The sequence below is a fragment of the Phalacrocorax carbo genome, chromosome 8, assembly GCF_963921805.1.
Source record: "Phalacrocorax carbo chromosome 8, bPhaCar2.1, whole genome shotgun sequence".
Lineage (NCBI taxonomy): Eukaryota > Metazoa > Chordata > Aves > Suliformes > Phalacrocoracidae > Phalacrocorax > Phalacrocorax carbo.
Window position 1 is genome coordinate 43,422,920 of NC_087520.1, and position 21,268 is coordinate 43,444,187.

Sequence of the window (21,268 nt, forward strand, 5' to 3'; positions counted from 1 at the left end):
GCGCTGCCCGCAGGCGAAGGGCTCTGCCAAGGGGGCGACGGCAGGAGCTGCCCCCCGGGGAGGCTGGGGGATGCTCGGAGCGGGGCTGCTTTCCCATCGCCGCTGGGGGAGAAAGAATCCTTTGCCATCATTGTGGAAGAGTTTATTTTTTCTTGGGTGTTTTCAGAAATTACAGCAATATATTCATAAATACCTAATTACTACATTCAACAAATAATATATTACATTACAATTAATTCAAACAAGTACACTTAGAACATGTTTAGGGGTTTTTTTTTTCTCCTTTTTTGGGTTTTTGTTTTCTTTCACAGCATCTAAACTGCCCCCAGCGGGCTCTGCCTTGCCTTCCCATCCTCACAGCCCTCCCAGGCTCTGGCGTAGCTGCTCGAGCGATTCCACGGGGGGCGTACGTGCAGACACGACCGCTCGCCACAGCCCCGGCAGGAATAAATCTGAGAATAGGTCCAAAATTCCCAATTACGGGCTGGTGAGGGCAGGGGGGGAAAAGTCTCAGTGCGGGAGCTGCTACAAAGCGAGGCTACATCCCAGCCAGGCTCCTGCCCACGGCCTCACCGTGGCGCGGCGGCGGCGAGGGATAAATTGCGGATGATTTTTCCATCCCCAGCTTCTTCCCCCACCCCCACAGCACATGGGAAGGGGAAAAAGCGAGTCGAGCAGCGAGCGTGTTTTGCCGTGTTAAAATTCATTGTGAAGCCCGGAGTTGGCAGCGGCTAGGCCAGAGGCTGGCGATGCAATTGGGGATTTAAAAAAGATTAAACTAATTTCTGTCACAAGGGCATTTTGCTTTTTAATCTTGCATGGCTTTTTTTTTTTTTTTTTTTTTTTTTTTTTTGGTGAAGCCAATGGGAGACCAGGGAGCGGGGAAGGGGTTGTAGGGGGGGTTAATGCTTTCTTTGCGAGTGCAACAAGGGAATTTAAAGCAGAAAGCAGAGGTCACCTTTTCCCATAGACGTGAGCTTGTCTCGTGGTGAACAAAAAAAAAAATTAATAAATAATTTAAAATTTAAAGGGGAAAAAAAAAAAAGAGAGCCTCCCTGGGGAGTCGGAGCGGGCGGTGATTAGAAAGTGGCTACAGAGGGCAGCGCGTGGTGCCAAGCCTGAACCCGGGCCCGGCGCTGCCATCGCGCTTCACCGCGGCGGTGCCGGCAGCGAGCCGCAGGCAGCTCCTGCCCGCCGGCGGGCACGAGGTACGGGCAGGAAGAGCTCCGCACGGCTTGTCCCCTTCGTGCCACCAGCCCCGTGCCGCCTGCGGGCGAACCCCGGCTCCCCCTGCCCCAACTGCCTTAGCACCCCTCTGATTGTCTCGGTAGTTTGGGGGGACGAGGAGACCCCGGTGCCACCCGTCCCCAAACCCTCCAGCCCTCTCGGCGCAATTGCTTTTATATTTTTAATTTGGAGCCCGCGCAAGGCTGAGAAACTGCCCGGCACCGCAACACCCACAGCTGCCCAGAGGGACCAGAAAAAGACTCAGAAACCAAAGAAAAAGGGTAAAAAGGAAAAAAAAAACAACACAACCCGGGAGGTTGAGGGTGGTGGAAGGGCTCAGCTCTGGGTTCCTGAGGGACTGGCGGTGCGACAGCACCTGCCCCGTTGGAAAAGGGGATTCATTTTTCCTGTTTTTAAGGTTGTGGGTTTTTTTAAACAATTCAATATCTTTTCTGTCCTGACCAGCAGCAGTACAAACACTAAAAGCAAGTTAATCCTTTTGCCAAAAAAAAAAAAAACAACAAAAAAGGAAATAAAAAAGGGGAGGGGGAAGGAAAAAAAGGCAAAAAAAAAGCAGAAACGTATTAAAAAAAAAGGCAAGCTTTTTATAACAATAATTAAAGTAATAAAAACATACAAAACTTTTTTTTTTAATATATATACACAGTACAAGGCTGAAGCACCTTTTTTTTGACTCTTAAATCACAAAACCACGGCGACTGGCTCCGATAAGGTAACGCCGCCGGGTGCCCACCGCCGGCGCGTGTCTGTGCCCCTTCCCCGCCAAACAGGAACAAAAAGGTACCTTCAACCAGTTTATTGACTTTATTGTTTTATAGCGAAGTGCATTTCCAGTGGAAAGCCCCGGGGTTGGGGTGGGGGGGAGGCTCCCGGTGCCGTGCCGGGAAGGCGGGGGGGCTTGGCGGCTGCCGGCCGGCCGTCCCGCACCCGGCCCCGCGGGGCTCCTCCGGCTTTAGTGTTGTCGGTGGAGTCTTTAACTGTAATTCTTTTTTTTTTTTTTAAAAAAAAAAAACCAACCAAAACCAACAGAAATTGAGCACTATAAAGTGTGGGTGGGTGGGGGGGGGGGCTGCAGCGCCCTGTCCCCCCCGGGAGGAGAGCCCGAGCCGGGCTGGCGGTTGCTTGCAGAGGGCCGGTGGCGCGGGACGGGACGGGACGGGGGTCTGCTCGCCGTCGGGTGGGCTCCCGGCTCCCGTGCTCCTTTGCTTCATGCATGGCACATTCTCCGTTTATTTTTTTTATTTTTTTTTTTTAATTTTATTTTTTTAGCTTCAAACCTCCCAGTGAAAAATATTAAATATTCAAGGTAATAAAATAGATTATTATTTCTAGACTATATGTTCGGCCTAGCCCAAGGAGCGTCACCTGGGATACCCCTTGAAATAACCCCTAGACCACTGCATTGCAGGCAAGGCAAGGCACTTCCGCAGGTGATCCAGCTCGGCTTGCAGGCGCTCGCGCTCCGAGACCATCTTCTGCTTCTGGGTCCTTAATTCCTGCAGGCAGCCAAGGGGAAAGACACGGTCAGGGCAGGCAGGCTGCCTCCGGGCCAGCGGCGCAGGGACGGGATCCCTCGTGGGGGGCTGGGAGCCCTCGTGAGGTGATGGGATCCCTCATGGCGGGGCTGGGATCCCTCATGGCGGGGCTGGGATCCCTCATGGCGGGGCTGGGATCCCTCGTGAAGTGATGGGGTCCATCGTTATGGGAGGCTGGGATCACTTGTGGGGTGCTGGGGTCCCTTATGGGGGGGCTGGGATCCCTCATGAAGTGCTGGGGTCCCTTATGGGGGGGCTGGTGTCCCTAGTGGGGTGCTGGGATCCCTTGTAGGGTGTTGGTATCCCTTGTGGGGGGCTAGGATCCCTTATAGGGGGCTGGTATCCCTTGTGGGGTTCTGGGATCTCTCGTGGGGTGTTGGGATCCCTTGGGGAGGGGCTGGGATCCCTCATGAAGTGCTGGGGTCCCTCATGGGGGGCTGGGATCCCTCCTGGGGTGCTGGCATCCCTTGTGAGGTGATGGGATCCCTCATGGGGAGCTGGGATCCCTCGTGGGAGGCTGGGATCCCTCGTGGGAGGCTGGGATCCCTCATGATGTGATGGGATCCCTCATGGGAGGCTGGGGTCCCTCATGGGGTGCTGGGCTCGCCTGGGTGCCCGACGGGGGCCGCGGGGTGCCTGTGCGGGGGCACGGAGGGGGGACACCGCAGGTGCACGGGCGCGCTTCGGGAGGCCTGGTTGCCCGGCAGAGGCCGGGCGCCCCGTCCCCACTCACCGCCATGCTGTGCGAAAGCTGCTCTGCCGTCAGGCTCAGGCTGTAGTGCTGGGCCTCCAGCCGCCGGCACTGGGTCTGCAGCACTTGGCGCTCCAGGTTTTGCTCTGCAAAGCCCAAAGGAGAGCGAGGGGGGGGTGAGTGCCAGCCCCTCCGGCTCCGTGCACGCCGCAGGACCATGCCCGAGCACCACGGTGCCACCGCAGACGACGCCAGCCCCGCGCTAGGCTCTGCGCAGCCGGCGACGAAGGCTCCAGCGCCCCAGAGCATCCCTGGCGCCCGCGCTGCCCGTGGGGAACCTCCAGGTCCCACTGGGAGGGCGCTGGGCACCCGTGTATACATTAATTTTTCACATATACATCAATTTTCACCAGCGCCTCTTGCTTTTATGCCACTCCTGCAGCGCTGGGAAGCCACCAGTGCTTCCCCAGCCTGTCCGAGCGGGAGCTGGAGGTGCCTGGTCAGGGCACAGAGTGGTTCTGCCCAGGGGAAACTGAGGCACGACACGGGGGTTTACCCTCCCAGCCCCTGCCCTGACCCCCGCCCCCATCCCCTACCTTCTATATGTTCCTGGTAAGCTTCAAAAATTGCCTCGATCCCTTGCCACTTGGGCCTGGGGTAGTCTTCCTCCTCTTCCTCCTCCTCCTCTTCCTCTTCCTCAGAGGCCGAGTCGTGGGGCAGTGGGGGCAGCGCCCGGTGGGGCAGCGGCCCCTCGGCTGTGCCGTTGTGCGGGGGGGCGGCCAGGCGGCTGGACGCCTGCAGCTCAGGGATGTTGTAGTGGATGGAGGCGTCGAGCTTGTGGTTCTGCTCTGCCGTCAGCGCTGCCGTTCCCCCTGCGGGCACCGAGCGTCAGCCCCTCTGCCTGCTCCCCGCATCCCTGCCTGCTCCCCGTGTCCCCACCCGCTCCCTGCATCCCCTGCCCGCTCCCCGCATCCCCTGCCCGCTCCCTGCATCCCCTGCCCGCATCCCCTGTCCCTACCCCAGCGCTGCCCTCCCTGAGGCTGCACTGAGACATACACTCCCCTCAAGGTATTAATTTCCACCCCCCAGAGCCCATCTCTGGGAGGGGCTGCAGCATCTCATGTGGGTTTTCATGCACTGGAGTAACTTTATTTTCCTCCCTCATTGAAATGAAGACGTTTGGGGGGAATGGAGCCTTATTATCCCAGCACCCTATATTTATCTTCATCACTAAGCCCCTGGGATGCTCCAGCAACAAGCTTGCCGGTGGTTTTTGTGCCCTCAGTGGTGCCAAACCCCGGCGGGGGGGGGGGTACGAGGGTGGGTCTCCCACCCCACAGGGATGCTACCCAGCCTGCTCCCCGCTTCCCTGCTGGTACCTTTGTGCTTCTGCAACGCCTTCTGGGTGGATTGCAGTACCGACTCGTGGAACTGGTGGGCAAACTCCTCGGCGATGAAGGGCTCCCAAGGCTTGCTCTTGCCGTTCATGCTGTGGGACAGTGGCACCGGGATGTCCTTGGGCAGCGGACCCCTGACGTAGCTGAGGATGCTCAGCGCCTTCTTCCCGGGGTGCCCATCGCTCAGCCGGGGCTTTTCCACCGGTGCAGCAGCCGACTCCTTAGCCCTTGGTAGCTCCTGAGGTCTCAGCTGGTCTAACCTGCTGGGTTCTACCGTCTTCTGCGCCTCCGGCACGGAGACGGCGATGCCCACGGGTTTATCTGGATCCAGCAGGAGCGGCGGCACCGGTGGCTCTTTGGGCAGAGGAGGAGCAGAGTCGGCCGCCGGCAGGGCTCCGTGTCCCCCACAGGGCAAAGCCGTATCCCCTGTCGCGCCGGGCAGGGGATGCTCCCGGCCATCCAAGAGCCAGGGAAGGAGCAGGGGCACTCACCGGCAGCGGGGCCGCTGGGGCTGTCCCGTGGGGAGCTCTTCACCACCACGGCAGCCGGTGTAGTCTTCTGCTTCATGGCCTGGAGCATCTCCACCAGCTTCTCCTTGTCTGCGGCATGGGAAGCTGAGGTTTAGTGTAGCCTCTGCTCAGCAGAGCAAGGTCACGGACCCAGGCGGGACCCCTCCCTGGCACCCCCCCAAACCAGGGAGCAGGGACTCCCGCGAGCCAGGGCCGGCCCCGAGCATGCACGGGGCATGGCTGTTACCTTTCCTCTTCTCGGCACTGATGTGCGTGAGGTTGAAGATGGTGAGGAAGCGCTTCTTCTCCTCGAAGTTGGGGCTGTTGTTCATCTCGTCGGGGCTGTAGCGGGTGGAGAGCGGGAGGCGCGGGGAGGGCGTGCGGCGCTTGTTCTGCACCGTCGGTGGCGAAGGGCTCCTCTCCCGCAGCATCCGCCGCCGCTTGCGCCGCTTCTGGCTCAGCAATTCCTCCTTCTGCTGCTGCGTGGTGAGGCCGAAGAGCTGCAGGAACTCCAGCTTCTGGGGCGCCGAGGGTGAGAGCAGAGCACGGTCACCCCCAGACCGCTCCCCATCCCCATCCTCATCCTCATCCCTGACCCCCTGGTGCCTGTGCAGCCGGCTGGGGACGGCGGCTGCACCGGAGCACTGGGAGCTGGTGCCCGAGGAGGGGCTGCTCCCCAGGGGGACAGGGGGACAGGGGATGGCGAGTGCCGGCCGTACCTCGGAGGACGTGTCCAGCTTCAGCGGGGGCTGCTCGGCCACGCAGCGGAGATGGGCCCGCACCTCCTCCTCGTCGCTGTCGTCGCAGGAGTCGTCCAGGTCGTAGTAGTAACCTGGGGATGGAGAGAGGCTGGCCTGAGACTGGGGAGACCGTGGGGACCCCGTGGGGACTCCAGAGACCTTCTGGGACCCCAGGGAATATGCCCTGGGGAACCCGCTGGGACCTCGCTGGGGACAGGGTGCTGGTGCAGCGAGGCGGGATGCTGGGAAGCAGTGGGGGCCCAGTGTGGGTCCCAGCGGGGCAGGGGGTGTAACCCAACAGAGCCCTGTCGCTGCTCTGCCAGCCGTGGGACCCTGGAGGCTGTCACCCACCCCAGCATCCCTGCTCAGCATCACTTCGGGATGGGTGGCAAGAGCTCAACAGGCGGGTTAATGGGCCATGGCCAGGGGGAGGCTGCGGTTGAGCCCCCATCCCCACTGGAGGGGGGATGGCAACGCCTGTTGCCCCCCCTCAAGCGCTCCATCTCCTTCTCACCACTGTTCTTATCCCCGCTCGCGAAGTCCCATTAATATTTAAAGCCCTCTTATTAGCCTCAGTTCATCATTTATTAATTGGGCATGTCTAGAGTGGAGGATTTACCGAGCCACTCGGCTTGCGGTAGCGTTTCCATTGCGGGCTGCCGGCATCCCCGGGAGACCCACCAGCCGCCCCCAGCACCGCCAGCTCCCGGTGCTGGTGGTGGGGGTCCCCAGCGCGGTGCAAACCCGGCATCTCACCTTTCTCGCGGGCCTCCCGCCGCCGGCGCTCCTCCAGGTCGAGTTTGCTGACCAGCCTGCGGTGCTGCTGCACGAACTCGTCGTAGATGTACATGGGGTCCTGGGCGCGGGGTTGGGGGGGCCGGTAGGGTGAACTGGGCTTGCTGGCCTCGGTGAAGGGGGTGGCTGGGGGTCTTTGCTGGCTCAGGATGCTCTGCGTGGACTTCTCCAACTCAGCTAGGAATGGGGCGTGGGTGAAGCCCCCGTGTTCCGGGGCGCCGGGCTCCCGTCCCGGGGGGTATTTCTCCAGAGCATCCCTCTTCCTTGCCCCCTCCTCCAGCTTCTCAGGGCAGAAGACCCTCTCCACCTTCACCAGTGGGATGCCCTGACGGCTGGGCTCGAAAGGGGCCGGGTGGCCATGGAGAGCGTGGGGCTCGGGGAGGCGCCGGGGGGGCTCGGGGGGGCTCTCCATCAGCGAGACGGGGTTCCAGAGGGACGTGGTGACGGGGTGGTGCTGGGGCTTGGGGGAGATGAGGGGTGGGGGCCCACCGAAGTGCTGCGCCGGCTCCCGGCTGCTTGGCTCGTGGCGGCTCGATCCCGACCTGCGGGGAGAGGAGAGGACCAGAGAGGTGAGGGACTGCAACGTCGCCAGAGAGCCGGCCGCACCCCGGCAGCGGACTGCTTTTGGGGGAGAAATGCGCTAGTTAGGACCACCCGGAGGGATTTGTGTGCGTGGGGCTGCCACGCTCATCCCCTCCTGTGCCAGGAGGGACAGGGGGGCAGAGTTAAGGCTGCCTCCAGGCGGCTTGAGCAGGGATGTGGCCGCATCCCCGGGCGCTGGGCAGCGGACCCCAGCCTCAGCCCCCCGGCTGCCCACCATGGGGACAATAGAGCCACCGGTCCTGGCACAGCCCTGCTCTCCCCACAGCAAAGGCAGCATCTCACTGCAACCCTCCTCCAACAGCCGGGGATGGAGCCAGCCCGTTAGCAGGATAAATATTTCATGTGCCCAAGCTGTGCATTTAACGCTTTTCCGCTCCAGCGCCCTGGACCTCCGTGCGCGAAGCAGCGAGTTCAGCTCAGCGCCGCCATCCGCTGCCCCGGCACGGTGTCACTGCCAGTGGGAAGTGTCACCTGCCCTGCCGGGGATCGGTTTCTCTCCCTCCTGGCTGGATGTGGGCAGCGCCAGGATGGGGATGGGATGAGAATGGGGATGGGGTATCCCCCAGCTGCAGGTGTTTCAGGGTGACCTCGCTCTCCCCTCTCTGGTTTGGGGTGGGAGGAGCGGACGGCGAAGGGCGCCTGCAGCGGGCACTCGCCTTTGTGCCTCCCTACGATCTGCTCCTTATTATCCTCGATGAGCCGCGCTAATCCCCTGGATACCCAAAAGTAACAAAGGGAGCTGGCAGCAGAGCCGGCTGGATGAGCCCACACTGCTTAAGCACTCAGCAATGGGGGTGAGCAAGCCCCCGACAATCAGGGGGTGCATGCACGCTCCTCTGCCCCACCAAACCACCTGGGTTTGGGGTGGGTGCCCCCCTAAAACGGCGCATCCCACCGCCTGGGTCCGCTGCGTGGCGGGGAGGTGCAATTAGCAGTGCCGGGTGCCTGGGCAGCACCTGGCCGCTCGCCGCTGGCCCCCCGCCACCTCCCAGGCTGGTCGCCTGCCGCCGCGCAGATGTCGGGCACCGGCAATGCCCGGCGCTGCCAGCGCAGCCGGCCCGGCTGGCACCGCGCGACAGGGACCTGCTGGCACCGGCCGAGCGCGGCGGCTTCTGCTCCCAGGGATGTGCAAGGAGTGAGGGGCACGGCTATGGGATGCTGGCTACCTAACGGGGGGGCTGGAGCCAGCTAACGGGGGTGCAAAGCCACAGGGCAATGGGGGAAAACCCTATAGGTATTATAGCAGGGATGGCTGCGACGTGGGAAAAATGCAACTTTAGGTTTATAGGGGGAAGCTCCATCCCTGGGTCAGGGCTGGCAGCATCCCTACCTGGGGTGCTCAGGCCGATGCTCGGGCTCAGGCTGGCTCGGGGTGCGCCCCATGTCGAGGTGCTGCTCCAGCACTTGTTGCCGAAACTCTGAGACTTGGGACTGCCGATCTTCCTTCTCCTGGCGCAGTCGGCGCTGTCGTGCCAGCCACTTCTCCTCCTCGTTGGTGCGGTGGATGAGCAGCGCCGTGGCCGCGCTGCTCCCCGGCAGCGGGAACACGTTGTGGTTGGGGATGAGGCTGGGCACGGGGTGATGGGAGGCCGGCGGCGGGTGCAGCGGGTGCTGGATGGGCTTTGGAGTCGGCAACACCGAGTCCTTGAGTTTCTCTGGGTTGGAAAGGGGGTGCCAGAGAGTCAGAGCACGGAAAGGGAGGGCTACCCATGGCCATCTGTTGGCTATCAGGGCATTTTGGGGTGCGCAGGGCCCCCCTCCTCCCCAAGCATCTCTGTGGGTGGGAGGCACCCGGAGCTGCGGGGCAGCCGCCAGCCAGAGCCCGGCGCTGCCTGCTCGCTGCCAGCCCAGCTGCCAGGCGTGCCGCGGCACCGGGCGCATTGCCGCCGCGGACCGAGTCAGATGGCACAGGCACCGCGCTGCCTCTCCGACAGCCGCGGCAGCTGGGCTTTTGGCAACACAAGCTGGCAGCCGGGAGAGCCCAGCTCCATCCCGAGCCACCTCCCGGGGCCACCAACCCCCTTGGCTTTGCCATCTGGAGGGGAAAGGGAACCATGGCAAGCTGTGCCCAAGGCGGCAGCCCTCCCAAGTGTCACCCGTGGGGATGTTACCTGGTCTGCCGGGCACCAGCGGCTCCACTGGCTTGCTCCGCTCCTCGGCTGGGTGCCCCCGCAGCCCGTGCAGCTCAGCCACGGGGAGGAAGGGCCCTTCCATGGCTTTAACCATGCTCAGCTCCTTCTCCCGGGCACGCTCCCGCTGCCTCTCCAGCTCCCGTTCCCGCTCCTTCTCCCGCTCCCGCTCCAGCTCCTTCTCACGTTCCCGCTCCCGTTCCCGCTCCTTCTCCCGCTCCCGGTCGGCTTCTCGCTCCCGCTCCTTCTCCCGCTCCCGCTCCCGCTCCCGCTCCCTCTGCCGCAGCTCCTCGTCCATTTGCAGCCTGCAAAGAAAAGCCAAAAAAAAAGAAAAACCACCCCAAATGACCCCAGACGCCTGTTAGCATCCCCTGGGGTGCCCTGTCTGTCCCCACCCCCGGCCGTCGTCCCCCCATACCTCTCAGCGGTGAGGCTGGAGATGCGCTCGGACTGCAGGGCGGAGAGGGAGGAGTGCGAGAGCTCGGGGGGGTACCGTACCCCCGAGAGGTGCAGGTGCATGGCTGAGGGGTGCAGGGGCGGCAGCGAACCCGGCGCCGGCAGCGGGTAGAAGGGGGACCGCAGCGCCGACAGGCAGTACGACTCGTCCATCCTGGGGAGATGGGGATGCTCAGTGGCTTGTGCTGCTCAAGGGGGAAAAGAAACCCCCAATTCCCCTCCCTAGGAGCGATCCCAGGCTGGATGGGGGCTGCATTCTGCTGGGAGAGGGGTTTGGAGTGCCCCAAAATTCCCCCAGCACAGCCCAACCATCCTCCCCAGACCAAGCTCCCACCTCCCCTGTCCACAAGGCTCATCCTCCGGCCACCGGCATCCCCTGAGGACCCCCAGGCCCGAGCTCGGCGATGCCCACCTGAAGGCGGGGTGCGGGAAGGGGTGATGCGTCAGGTAGCTGGGATGGTAGTAAGCGGCGGCGGCGGCTGGATCCAGGCCGAGGGGCGGCAGGGAGGACATGCGGAGGTCCTCGGCGGTGTGGTAGGGACGGAAGCTGCGCAGGTAATCCTCGGTGACGGCGCTGGGAGGCACCACGTGGTGGACCGGCCGCTGCAAGCTGGTGGGGAGCAGGGAGATGGTCACCATGCCACCCTGTCCCCTGGGGGAGATGTCACCCCCCCCGCCCCGGGATGCTCCCTGGGACCAGACCGCGCAGGGGACGCCCGTGTCCTGCAACCCGCCCCCATCCACTGCCACTGGACTCACTTGAGAGGTGGGAAGCGAGAGTCCTGGACCACGGAGCTGGGGGGCAGCCCAAAGGAGTAGGGTGTTCCCAGGAGGTGGGAGGGCACGGTGGGGCCCCCTGCTTTCTCCTGCACAAGGGGGGGCTCTGAGATGAGGCGCTCACGGCCGCTGCTGCTGCTGCTGCCTCGTGACCCTGCTTCTTGCTGGAAGGCAAAGAACCGGGTGTTAAGGGATGGTGGGGACCCCATGAAGGATGGGGGGACCCTGCTGTCTCCCCACCCCAAGACCCTTGGTGGGTCCCCAGCGTGCCCATGGGGTCCCTGGCTGGCACTGGTACCCAGGGGAGGATGCATCTGCCGGAGCATCCTCCTGCATGCAGGCTGTCGAAGGGCGGGCTGGAGGGGTGTGAGGGTCTGGGCGGGGCTACTCCGGGGGGCACCAGCAGGAGAGGGGGTCCTGAAGCCAGGGCAGTGCTGATGGCAGGCCACGTTACCTCCCTGGAGGTTTACAGGCCGCTTTGTTCTTCAGAGCTATTAATCATCCAGAGGGGATACAGACACGGCCGATGGAAATCCAGCAGGGCTTTGCTAACAGCCATAAAACGGGGGTCAGCCCGGCACCCCCCCCAGTCCCACGGACAGGCCAGCATCAGCACCCCTGCCCCTCCACGGGGTCTCACCCGTCTCCCATCAACTCCCCATCCCCGGCGCCAGGATGAAGGTCGCTCCCTCCTCACACCTGCGCTGGCTGGGGAGGGACCCCTGGCAAGGGGAGACCCATTGGTGTGACAAGGGACCCCACAGGGTCTGGTAATTACGGGGTGACCTCCGGCAAGCCAAGGTTGGGTTTAAAAATGGTTATTTTTCACGGCATCTTCCCATTCAGTGGCTATAGGAGGAGGATGGCGGCGGCCCCCCACATCCCCCCCACTGTGCATCCCCTCCCCATCCAGTCCCAGCACCCAGACCCTCCGGGCAGGTTGCAGGTTCCCGGCCATCAGGGGACAGTCCCAAGGTCACCTCGGCCAGCACAAAGGGCATCCCCCCGTCCCCCCACCGCCTCCGCTGCCTGCATTAAGGCTTATTGTGCGTGCCAGGCTCTGCTCTAATTACCTCCCCGTCTCGGGGGGCATCACGCTGCGAGCGCGGCTCTGCCAGACAATAACCCACGCTCGGTTAACCCCCATGCTGCGGGGGTCACTGGGGAGGGGGGTGACTTCGGGGGGGGGGGGCAGGGGGGCACGGGACACGGGGGTGGGGAGCACCTGGACACCCCACACACCCCTCCGAGTGCCCGGAGATCGTTCAATTTCTTTTTCTCCCTCCGCCCTCGGCGTTTCTCATCCCCTCCCATTGCCTCGCCGCTTTGTGGTTTAATTAGTCTTTCCAAGTGGCATAATCCCCCCGGGAATCTGCTTGTAGCGTGCAGAGGAGAGGAGAACCACTAACGATGCTTCTTAATTAGCCAACACCCCCCCCCTTCTTCTTTGCACTTCCCTCTGGATGGCAGCCTGGCAACGATGGCAGCCCGGGGACGGTGGCAGGCTGGGGACAGTGGCAGCCCAGGGACGTGGCGGGGAGGAGAAGGGACAAAATGGGGGGGGGCAGCCCCACGGTCCCTCGGGAGCAGCATGGCGGTGCGGCTCCTGGCACCTCGGACCTCGGTTGGCACAATCAGTGCCGTGCAAGGAATCCCACACCCTCCATCCTTTGCCGGGGTCACCGGGCACCCCCCAAACACGGCCGTACCTGTCTGCCCTCGCTCCTCCAGACCCCGTTGACCGTCTTTGTGGGGGCGATGGTGACGACGGGCGGCGTGCTGGGCACGCTGTGCCCCCCCGGGGGCACGATGATGGGGCCCATGGGGCCGCGCTTGGGCGTGCTGGCGGGGGAGCTGTGGTTGGTGGCCGGCGAGGAGACTGGGGATGACTCGCTGCTTATCGAGGACCCTGAGAAATTAAAATCAGCGGGGAAAACGATTAACCGGCTGAAAATGTGCCCCCCACCCAAACAAGATGAAGCCATCCCACACCATCCCCAGTGGGATGCCCTGCTGCAGGGACCAGGAACGGAGCATGGGGATGCGCATAGGGCGGTCGGCATCCCTCTGGCCCCCAGGCTGGACCCCCATCCTCCCATCCCAGGGGATCCCGGGGAGCCCTGTCCCAAGGGAGGTCCCCCCCAGTGTTAAAAGTCTCTGCCCCACACAGTGGGACAGGCACCCTCTTGCTTCCATCTAATAGGGACTGCCAACCCCCCAGCCTCCCATAAATCCCTTTATGGGCACAGCAAGCCCTGCCCACGCCCTGGCACGAGCAACACCGATGCGATGCCAGCCCTGGGCAGCCACGTATTCTCAAGCTGAACCCACAGGCTCCTTAATCCGGCTGCAAAAGTCGCCGCGCACAAGCCAGGGCACTCGGAGATGTTGGGATGAAGGAGTCACTCCCCGTAACCCTTGGGCAAGGCTTTGGCTTTATTTGCATAATACATCTGTATTTTAAATTATACCCACCCCGGGGATGCTGGCGATATTTGCAAAGGAAAAATAAAAATGGAATTAAAGCAGAAAGTGCAATGTGGGGAGAAAAAGCAGAACTGGAGCAGAAAGACAAATTCAACGTTAACTAGGGCACACGGCGCCCGGCATCTGCTCCCGTGGCACATCACCCACTCCTAAACCCCACCCAGGCAGCTCGGGGGGCTCCAACCCCCCGAAACCCTCCTCCCACCAGCCCAGAGTCTGGGCTGAGGGAAGGCTTCCAACACGCCATCAGGGACCGGCTACTGGCTGCCGAGGGGTGGCCTGTGGTCACCAGAGGATGCCAGCCGAGAGGTGACGATGCTCCCCCATCACGGCGCTGAGCCTGGCACCGAGAGAGGCCTCGGCTCCCCTGAGCGTGCAAGCCAGCTCCTCGCCCTGCAAGTGTGCAAGCTGGCTCCCCTGAGTCTGCAAGCCACATCCCCTGAGCGTGCAAGCCAGCTCCTCAGCCTGCAAGTGTGCAAGCTGGCTCCCCTGAGTCTGCAAGCTGGCTCCACTGAGTGTGCAAGCTGGCTGCACTGAGTGTGCAAGCCACATCCCCTGAGCGTGCAAGCCAGCTCCTCGCCCTGCAAGTGTGCAAGCTGGCTCCCCTGAGCGTGCAAGCCACATCCCCTGAGTGTGCAAGCCAGCTCCTCGCCCTGCCAAGTGTGCAACTTGGCTCCCCTGAGCGTGCAAGCCAGCTCCTCGCCCTGCAAGCATGCAAGCTGGCTCCCCTGAGTCTGCAAGCCACATCCCCTGAGCGTGCAAGCCAGCTCCTCGCCCTGCAAGTGTGCAAGCTGGCTCCCCTGAGTCTGCAAGCCACATCCCCTGAGCGTGCAAGCCAGCTCCTCAGCCTGCAAGTGTGCAAGCTGGCTCCCCTGAGTGTGCAAGCCAGCTCCTCACCCTGCAAGTGTGCAAGCTGGTACCCCTGAGCATGGAAGGCAGCTTCCCTGAGCGTGCAAGCAGCTCCAAACCCTGCAAGCATGCAATTTGGCTCCTGTGTGTGAAAGCCGGCTCCTCACCCTGCAAGTGTGTGATTTGCCTCCCCGGAGCGTGCAAGGCGGCTCCTCGCCCTGCAAGCACGCAGCTCGGCTCCCGAGCGTGCAAGCCAGCCCCTTGCCCTCTAAGCGTACAAGCCGGCTCCTTGCCACCCATCTCCACCCCCCTCCAAACACCCCACGCGCTCCTCACCACGCTTACCGCCAGGGTAACACTGGGAGGGGGCTGGGAACACCGCAGGGATGCAGGAGCATCCCCAGGCCCCGGGAAGGATGCTCGGCGGAGCAGAGAGGCCAAGCAGGGCCGCCCGCTGCCGGCCGCCCTGCCTTATTAATTATTCCCGAGTCGCTCCGAATCGCTTTCATTTCAAGAGCGGCAAGACTCGGGGAAAGAGAAAGGCTGCCCGCGACAAAGGAAGACGCCGATACGGATTTGACACCCACTGAAGTCTATCTTGTCAGCGCAAGGCCAACAACAATTAGCAGCCTAATCCCCTCTGAGCTGGGAAGCCATTACTCACCACGCGATAGCGTTAACAATCAATACCATCACAATGAGCCCGGCAATTAATGAAGCTAAAGTCTTACTTCAGAACCTTAATTCTCGCTGTGTGGCTTTAAACGGGAGGGTTTGTGATCGTTATAATTAACTGGTGGTATTCAGCCAGGAGTTAGTCAATGAAACTAATCTGGATTGGAGATGACAAGAGGCACAATGTGATGGTGTCACCTTTGTTTTCTGACCTCCTGCTTTCCGCTCGGCGATAGCAGATTAGCAGCCCAGGCTGACAGGCAAATGTAATTAACAGCTGAGACCCTGAAGGAGGAAGGGGGGGGGGTGGAATAGAAAGGAAGGCGGTGGGGGGAATAAAACCCACCCTGCAGACAGCCCTGGGTAGGAGCCCCCGGCCAGGCGATGGCTTCGGTGGCTTCTTAGGGTTTTGCTGGGGTGGAGTCGGTCAGGAGGAGACCCTTCAGCTGGGTGGGACATCCCTACCTACGGACGCCCCAGCCACGGTGGCACAACTGCCGGTCCATAAAGCTGGTTAGAAAGACACCGATCCCAGATGGCATCACCCCGTCGGCTGCATCCGCCACGGCGGAGCATCTCCCATCGTGGGAAGGGCGGGGGGGTGAGGATCTGGGGGCAAAGCAATTCATTTCCCTGGGGGGTAAAAACCATGGTGTGGAGAGAAACACCCTTCCCGACATGCACCCAAATCCACGCCTATTAGAAACCTCTGGGATAAGCCACTTCGGGCACCCAGATGGACAAGGACAGGGTTTTTTTGCAAACTAACTATGCGGTAATTAAGGGGAAATCCAAAGGGACTGCGGCTTCTTCTCTCCAGCGCCACAAAACCCATGCCAAAACCCACTGACGTCCCTTCAGATGGGCTGAGCAGCGCAGCGGGAGCACGAGCCATGGGGTGCAGGGGGAAGAAAAGGCAAAATAATCCCCCCCCAAACCCAATCAAATGCCCTGAAGGAAGCCGATGGGCTCCAGAGCAGGCAGCTGGGGAGAGCCTGGAGCTCGCAGAGAGGCTGAAGCATCACTGACACCTGGTCCCCTCCATGTCACGGGCCCCTGGCGTCCCCACATGCTTCCTCGGGAGCAGCCGATGCCGGAGGCTTTGGGTCACGGCCGTGCAGGGGCATTTCACGGCTGGCGCTTGCAAAAAGGGTCTTCCAAAAAAGAGCCTTGCAAAAGGGGTCTTGCAAAAAGGGCCTTGCAAAAAGAGTCTTCCAAGAAGGATCTTGCAAAAAGGGTCTTCCAAAAAGTCCTTGCAAACAGGGCTTTGCGAAAAAAACACCTCCTAAAGGGTCGGGCGTCCTCCCCAGGGACCAAAGCGCCTGGGCAGTGGGCAACGACCCAACGGGGAGCACCCACCAATGGAAATACCAGGGATAAATACTAGTTCATTGCAAACTGAGGATACCAGCAGACTCCTAGTGAAACGCTTTGCCGCCTAGGGACAGGCTGCCTCCCCCTGCACGTGCAGGACAGCCCCAGTGATTCCTGTAAGACCACAGGGTGGCAGGGACCTTGGAGTGCTCCGGCACCGCGGCACCTCACAGCCCCCCTCACAAGCTGCACCCCCGCACCCGAGCAGAGATGGGGGGGGTGCAATGGAGGATTTTGTGGCCAGGCCACCACAGGGCGACGAGGGATGGGGACATCCTGGGAGCGCCTAAATTTGCTGTTTAGCCAGGCAATTCAGCTGAGGAAGGGAGTTGAGGAGCTTCCAGAAAAAAAAACAGCATTTCGGTGAAGCATAGCAGGAAGGAGCGGGGCTGGGGGGGCAGGGAGGGAGGGAGAGGGCCCCCCCCCCGCCACGCTGCACTCTCCCAGACTTTCTCCCAGGGTACAGCGAGTGATACGGCATTTGGATTACTCCGGCTGAATTGAATTTCTAAAATGCCCCCTCGAGACATGACGCCGAGGAAAGATGTTAGCTCAGGAAATGGCGAGAAAACACCATCCGCCAGCTCCTGGGTGGCAGAGCAGAAAGGCCCTGATGCTCAGCATCGCCCTTGTCCCCATCCCCACCCCTGTCCCCTACCTCTGGGCTCCTCGGCTTGCTTGGCGAGCTTGCGGAGAGCAGCGGCGAAGCTGGAGGAAGGTGCTGCCTGGACGGACAAAGTGCTGCTGGCTGCCGGGCTGCCATTGGGGACGATGGAGCCGTTGAGCGGCGAGGGGGTGAGGGGGCTGACGGTGGCAGTGGTGCGGGTGGCAGTGGAGAGCATTCCTAGGGACGGCGACTTCGGCTCATGGCTCATGCCTGCAAACAAGAGCAGCCCGCGTTAAACAGGGACACAGAGGTGGCAGCGGGGAGAGCGGACCCCCAAATCCCCCAGGGAGAAGGAACAACCCCCAGGACAAGCAAGACCTCCCCTCTAGTTTATCCCCCCCACCCCAAAACGCACCCCGAGCCCATGCAATGGGGGGGAGCGAGCAAGTGGGCACGAGCTTATCTAACAAAGCGAGCGTGCCCGGGCTGCTCGCCTGCGGCAAACAAGGCGACGCGTGGGCCAGCAGCGGCTGCCGGCGTCCCACGGCCCCGCTGACCCCACAGCCTGGGCTGCTCCCAGATAACAGCACGGGGCGGCTTGGTGAAGCCCCACAAGGAGGGAGAAGGGTGTTTTGGCGGACACACAGGGACTTCAGCGTCCTGATGGAGGCCATGGGGAGCGGGGCAGCCCCCTGACTCACACGGTGCTGCCAAAACCCAAAGCACCACCACTGCACCCCTAATTGCTACCATTGCACCCCCAAAACCCTGCCACTGAACCCTCAAACCCCCAATATTTCATCCCTGGGTCCCCAGCACTGCAACCCCAAATCTCCACCACTGCATCTTTGAATTCTCACCATCGCACCCCCAAATCCCCATCATGGCACCCCCAGCTCACCACCAATGCACCTTCAAATCCTCACCATGGCATCCCCAAGTCCCCATCGTCGCACCCCAAAGCACGGAGCAGCTATAGGGCACGGTGGCCTCTAAGGGTGGGGGTGGGGGTGCTGCTGAGCAGGAGCGTGCAGCCCACCCTGTGCCCCCCACCCCGGCTGTCACGGCCGGCCGCTCCCGGGCTCTCTACCTCCCAAAATAGCAACTGCTGATGTCAAGGTCCTTAAAATAGACTTCCAAACCAGCAGCTTCATTAACACCAGCCTAAAATTAGCCCAGTTCCCTGGTGGGCAGGCGGGTGGGGGGCCGAGGGGCAGCCCCCCAGCTTGCAGCAGGGCTGGAGGAAACTCGAGGCACTGGCGATGCCGGAGACCCCGGAGCATCCCGCGGCAGAGGGTGGCCGGGTGCCACAGGAGCCAGGGCGGGGGGGCCGCGAATGCCACTCAGTGTTGATTAATCTTTGCCCCCCGGCCCCAGGAGAGGCGGCCGGCGCGGCGGCGCGCGCTCCCCTCTGCCCTCATTATACAAGCATTTATTAACTCCGGTGCTCTCAGCCATTGACTGCCGCCTTGTCGACACGCTCGGCTCATGTAAATTCATTACCAGAACAGCTGGGAAGCCAACCCGCCGTGCCGGCCGGGCCCAGGCACCCCTGGGCTTTGCACTGGCCTGGGGACCCCCAGATAATCATCTGGGTGCCCCCCTGGAGAGCAGGGCACCTGGCTCTGCCTGCAGCACCACGTGCCCATGCACCGTCCGAAGGGGCTGTAGCACCCCGGGCACAGCCTGGCATCCCCTGGGCATTGCTCTGCAGCCCTGGGCATAGCCCCACACCCCCCCGGGGACACCCCCACACCCCCAAGATGCAACCCCACATCTCCTAAGCACAGCCCTGCATCCCCCTGGGCACAGCACGGCATCCCCTGGGCACAGCCCTGCACCCCCTGGGCACTGCTCTGTGCCCCCCCGGCTTCTCCCCAGCTATTAACCCCGGCATAACGCCCCCCCCAGCCCCAATCTAAGGCAGGAGACCATTTGCTGACCCGCCAGTGGGGATTAGCACGCTCGCGCACGCTCGCCGGGGCACGGGGCTGGCGGCGGAGCATCCCCCGTGTGATGCTCAGCTGATCTTGGCGGCCCCAAACGCCTCCCAACAAACTCATGATCCTGCTGGGATTTGCTGGGAGAGCCTGGGGCCGCTCCGAGCCAGCAGCTCGCTGGGAAGCACGTGGGGACCTCACGTTCCCCTCCCAGGGCCGGCTCGCTAACCCGAGCTGTGCCGCTGCCCCAGCCAGGCTCCAAACCAGTTTTGCCGCTCCTGTCCGGTGATAAAATCGGCGCCTCCACCCAGGCTGGGGCCTGAGCAGTTCCGCTCACCCGCCTTGCCCCGACGGAGGTGGCGTCCGTCTGTCCGGGTGTCCCCAGGCTGCTCCACGGGAGAACTGCCATCTGGGGAAACTGAGGCACGCTGCGGCAGAGAGACGGCCGGGCACAAGCATCCGCGTGGGGATGGGGGACCACGCCGCGTCCCCCCGGCATACCGTCACCGGCGCAGCGTGGGTGCCACTCAGCTCTGCGGGTGCCGCCGTCCCCGCAGGGGCTGGGGACGCCGCGCCGCCCCACGGCGAGGAGTCAGCTCTCACCCCCCCCCGCCTCCCCCCCTCCCCCGCTTTTCCCAGCAGGCAGATCCACGCGGAAAACCAGGTCAAGTTCAGAGCCTGGCAGCAGCCTGGGGTCACACCAGCAGTTGCCTCACCGGGGTGGGCAGCCGAACCCCGAAATGGGGCAGGGAGAGGGGCTGGCACCCCCCGACGTACCTGCCCTCGGGCACCGCTTGCTGCCCTCGCCCCTGCGGGCAGGCAGCTGCTGCCTGTACACCCCCCCGCCACGCCAAGGCAAGGTGGGGGGTGCGGGGGCCGCAGGGCACCTGGGTCCCCTGCTGAGGCCACGGGGGAGGTCAGGACCGTGGTCCAGGCGATGTGCCACCCCGTCCCCGTCCCTCCCACAGCATGTTCCCGGGCACAGCGGCGCAGGGAGTGTCTGGCATTCCCGGTACCTGCTGGCTGCCTGCCCGCGGGAGAGGGCACGTCCCTGCCCGGCAGGAGGAGGAGGAGGGGATGGCAGGGCCATCGCCGTGTCCCCTTCACCCCTCCCTGGGCCACCCCGCGTCCCCGCACGCCTCCCCGTGGTGCCGCACATGGCACCAGCCATGGGGTTGGCACCCCCGATGGTGCAGGACCCCAAGCTCCTGGGGAAAAGGGGGGGGATGACCCTGTCCCCCGGCCCCCTCCCACCCCCTTGGCCCCCCACATCCCCGGCGCAGGGCTTCGAGGTGGGAGCTGGGAGCGTGCCATCTTCTCTCCATCTGCTCCTGATGACGCTGGCGGGTTTTTTGGCAGCGGGAGCCTCCTCCGGCAGCGAGAGCAGAACCAGTCTGGCTGCCTGGTGGGGCTGGAGACAAATAAACACGCCGGCAGCCGCCGTGGGCAGGCAGGAGCGGGCAGTGCTGGGGCAGGCACAGGCTCCCAGCACCCCGAAACCCTAGGGTCCTTCCCGGCGGAGCAAAAGGCATGTGGGCAGGGGTCTCAGCAACTGCTGCTGGCTGCCCTCCCTTGCCTCCCCATCCCTGCTGCAGGCAGCTGCCGGGAAATGCGGCGCAGGCAGGTTTAGCACCTTGGTTCCAGCTCACCCCCCTCCCAGCACCTTGAAAGGCCCCTAATGAGCATGAAGTGCCCTTCAGAGCAGATTGCCATTGAACTCAACCTGCACCAGCCGCCCGCTTTAAAAGCAGCTATTTTGAGCTCCCGGGCTCCTGAGCGCTGGAACTAATAATTTATTACCAAATACGATCAGGCAGCAGCTCCAGCCCCTGGCAAATGGAGCGGAAAAAAACCCAGCGCGGCGGGAGGCCGAGGGAGCAGGGAGAGATGAGCATCCTGCATCCTCCCCCGGGACGGCTCCGCACCCACCGCGCAGGACCCCGGTCCCTCCATGCTCGCCCTGGATGGGTCCCTGAGGGATTTGGGGTGATGTTCCACGGCACGAGGTCCTTTCTCCTCCTCTCGGCGCCTCTGTTCCCGCTCCGGAGCCGCATCCAGCTGCACGCTCCGAGCGGGGAACAGCTGCTTTGCATGGATTTTCAATGCTAATGGCCTCGCATTGTCAAGCCCCCCCTGCGCTGCCTGAATGCAGCAGGCAGGGCCCCGGCGGCTGCCTGTGCGGGCAGGAGGGAGGGCAGGCAGCCAGGGGCAGCGCGTGCCTGTCATCCCCCTGCCATACACCCCGTCACCCGCCTGAGAGCCAGCAGGCAGGGGACAGGCAGTGGGGACCACCTCCTCTCCTGGTGATGTCCCACCCAGCCATCGCACATCTTCCACCCCTCACTAAAACAGCTCTGCCGCCGCACCTACAACACGCTCCATTAATGAATTAACTGATCGATCGGAGGCCGCGCTCCTGCCCTCCTTCCACACCGCCCAGCACGGAGCTGAAACGA

At 62.8% G+C, this 21,268-nt stretch overlaps 1 protein-coding gene across 6 annotated transcripts in view; it reads right to left on the reverse strand.

Moving 5' to 3' along the window:
• Positions 1–126: 126 nt before the first annotated feature.
• Positions 127–21,268, reverse strand: part of GSE1 (Gse1 coiled-coil protein) — a 105,237-nt gene continuing 84,095 nt past the window's right edge. For 5 of the 6 annotated variants that reach the window (XM_064459704.1, XM_064459709.1, XM_064459707.1 and 2 more), the window contains 15 exons: positions 16,924–17,142; positions 12,590–12,789; positions 10,863–11,044; positions 10,516–10,713; positions 10,066–10,257; positions 9,630–9,952; positions 8,849–9,173; positions 6,877–7,457; positions 6,100–6,212; positions 5,628–5,898; positions 5,363–5,485; positions 4,854–5,225; positions 4,071–4,346; positions 3,517–3,620; positions 127–2,744 (listed from right to left, as the gene is read on the reverse strand). In XM_064459704.1, coding sequence (XP_064315774.1) covers positions 2,610–2,744; positions 3,517–3,620; positions 4,071–4,346; positions 4,854–5,225; positions 5,363–5,485; positions 5,628–5,898; positions 6,100–6,212; positions 6,877–7,457; positions 8,849–9,173; positions 9,630–9,952; positions 10,066–10,257; positions 10,516–10,713; positions 10,863–11,044; positions 12,590–12,789; positions 16,924–17,142 — 3,614 coding nt within the window. In that variant the 3' untranslated portion in view covers positions 127–2,609. The remainder of the gene's footprint in view (positions 2,745–3,516; positions 3,621–4,070; positions 4,347–4,853; positions 5,226–5,362; positions 5,486–5,627; positions 5,899–6,099; positions 6,213–6,876; positions 7,458–8,848; positions 9,174–9,629; positions 9,953–10,065; positions 10,258–10,515; positions 10,714–10,862; positions 11,045–12,589; positions 12,790–16,923; positions 17,143–21,268) is intronic. The other variant, XM_064459705.1, reaches the window with a different exon arrangement.